Source organism: Scyliorhinus canicula, unplaced genomic scaffold, assembly GCF_902713615.1.
Source record: "Scyliorhinus canicula unplaced genomic scaffold, sScyCan1.1, whole genome shotgun sequence".
NCBI lineage: Eukaryota > Metazoa > Chordata > Chondrichthyes > Carcharhiniformes > Scyliorhinidae > Scyliorhinus > Scyliorhinus canicula.
Window position 1 is genome coordinate 1,305,349 of NW_024056013.1, and position 1,902 is coordinate 1,307,250.

General features: G+C 49.7%; 1 protein-coding gene across 1 annotated transcript; it reads left to right on the forward strand.

Moving 5' to 3' along the window:
* On the forward strand, positions 1–1,353 carry LOC119961537 (zinc finger protein 239-like; the record flags this gene model as incomplete). The annotated part of the gene is made up of 3 exons (XM_038788863.1): positions 1–45; positions 484–764; positions 933–1,353. Coding segments are annotated over exons 1-3 (747 nt in total), but the record flags the coding sequence as incomplete, so codon positions are not given.
* Positions 1,354–1,902: the final 549 nt, after the last annotated feature.

Sequence of the window (1,902 nt, forward strand, 5' to 3'; positions counted from 1 at the left end):
ATGGAAAAACCATCGATATGCGGGGACTCTGGGAAGGGATACAGAGTCCCATCACAGCTGGAGACTCATCGACGCAGTCACATTGGGGATAGGCCGTTCACCTGCTCTCAGTGTGGGCAGGGATTCACTCGGTTATCCAGCCTGCAGAGACATCAACAAATTCACACTGGGGAGAGACTATTCACCTGCTCCATGTGTGGGAAGGGATTCACTCAGTTATCCAGTCTGCAGACGCACCAGCGAGTTCACACATGCGAGAGGCTGTTCACCTGCTCTCAGTGTGGGAAGGGATTCATTGATTCATCCACCCTGCGGAGACATCAGCGAGTTCACACTGGGGAAAGGCCATTCACCTGCTCTCAGTGTGGGAAGGGATTCATTAATTCATTCAACCTGTGGAAACATCAGCAAATTCACACTGGGGAGAGACAGTTCACCTGCTCTCAGTGTGGGAAGGGATTCACGCAATTATCCACCCTGCAGAGACATCAGAGAGTTCACGCTGGGGAGAGGCCATTCACCTGCTCTCAGTGTGGGAAGGGATTCATTGATTCATCCACCTTGCTGAGACATCAGCGAATTCACAGTGGGGAGAGGCCATTCACCTGCTCTCATTGTAGGAAGGGATTCATTGATTCATCCAGCCTGCTGAGACATCAGCGAGTTCACACTGGGGAGAGTCCGTTCACCTGCTCTCAGTGTGGGAAGGGATTCACTCAGTTATCCAGTCTGCAGACACACCAGCGAGTTCACACTGGGGAGAGGCCATTCACCTGCTCTCAGTGTGGAAAGGGATTCACTCAGTTATCCAGTCTGCAGACACACAAGCTAGTTCACACTGGGGAGAGGCCATTCACCTGCTCTCAGTGTGGGAAGGGATTCACACAGTTAACCAACCTACAGACACACCAACGAGTTCACACTGGGGAGAGGCCATTCACCTGCCCTCAGTGTGGGAAGGGATTCATTAATTCATCCAACCTGCGGAGACACCAGCAAGTTCACACTGGGGAGAGGCCATTCACCTGCCCTCAGTGTGGGAAGGGATTCATTAATTCATTCAACCTGTGGAAACATCAGCAAATTCACACTGGGGAGAGACAGTTCACCTGCCGTCAGTGTGGGAAGGGATTCACGCAGTTGTCCATCCTGCAGAGACATCAGAGAGTTCACGCTGTGGAGACGCCATTCACCTGCTCTCAATGTGGGAATGGATTCATTGATTCATCCACCTTGCTGAGACATCAGCGAATTCACACTGGGGAGAGGCCATTCACCTGCTCTCAGTGTGGGAAGGGATTCACACAGTTAACCAACCTACAGACACACCAACGAGTTCACACTGGGGAGAGGCCATTCACCTGCCCTCAGTGTGGGAAGGGATTCATTAATTCATCCAACCTGCGGAGACACCAGCAAGTTCACACTGGGGAGAGGCCATTCACCTCTTAGTGTGGGAAGGGATTACATAGATAATAGGAGCAGGAAGAGACCATTTTGCCCTTGGCACTTGCTCTGCCATTCATTATGATCATGGTTTATCAGCCAACTCAAGAGCTAATCCCACTTTCCGTCCATATCCTTTGATTCCCTTAATCCTAAATGCTATATCTAACTGCTTCCTGAAAACATACAATGTATTGGCCTCAACTATTTCCTGTGGAAAAAATTCCACAGACTCACCACACTCTGGTTGAAGATGTTTCTCCTCATCTCTATCCTAAATGGTCTACCCCGTATCCTCAGACTGTGACCTCTGGTTCCCACCATCGGGAAAATCTTTCCTGCATCTACCCTGTTAAGTCCTGTTAGAATATTATAGGTTTCTATGAGATCCCCCATTCTTCTGAACTCCAGCAAATACAATCCTAACTGATTCAATCTCTCATACGTCAGTCCCAC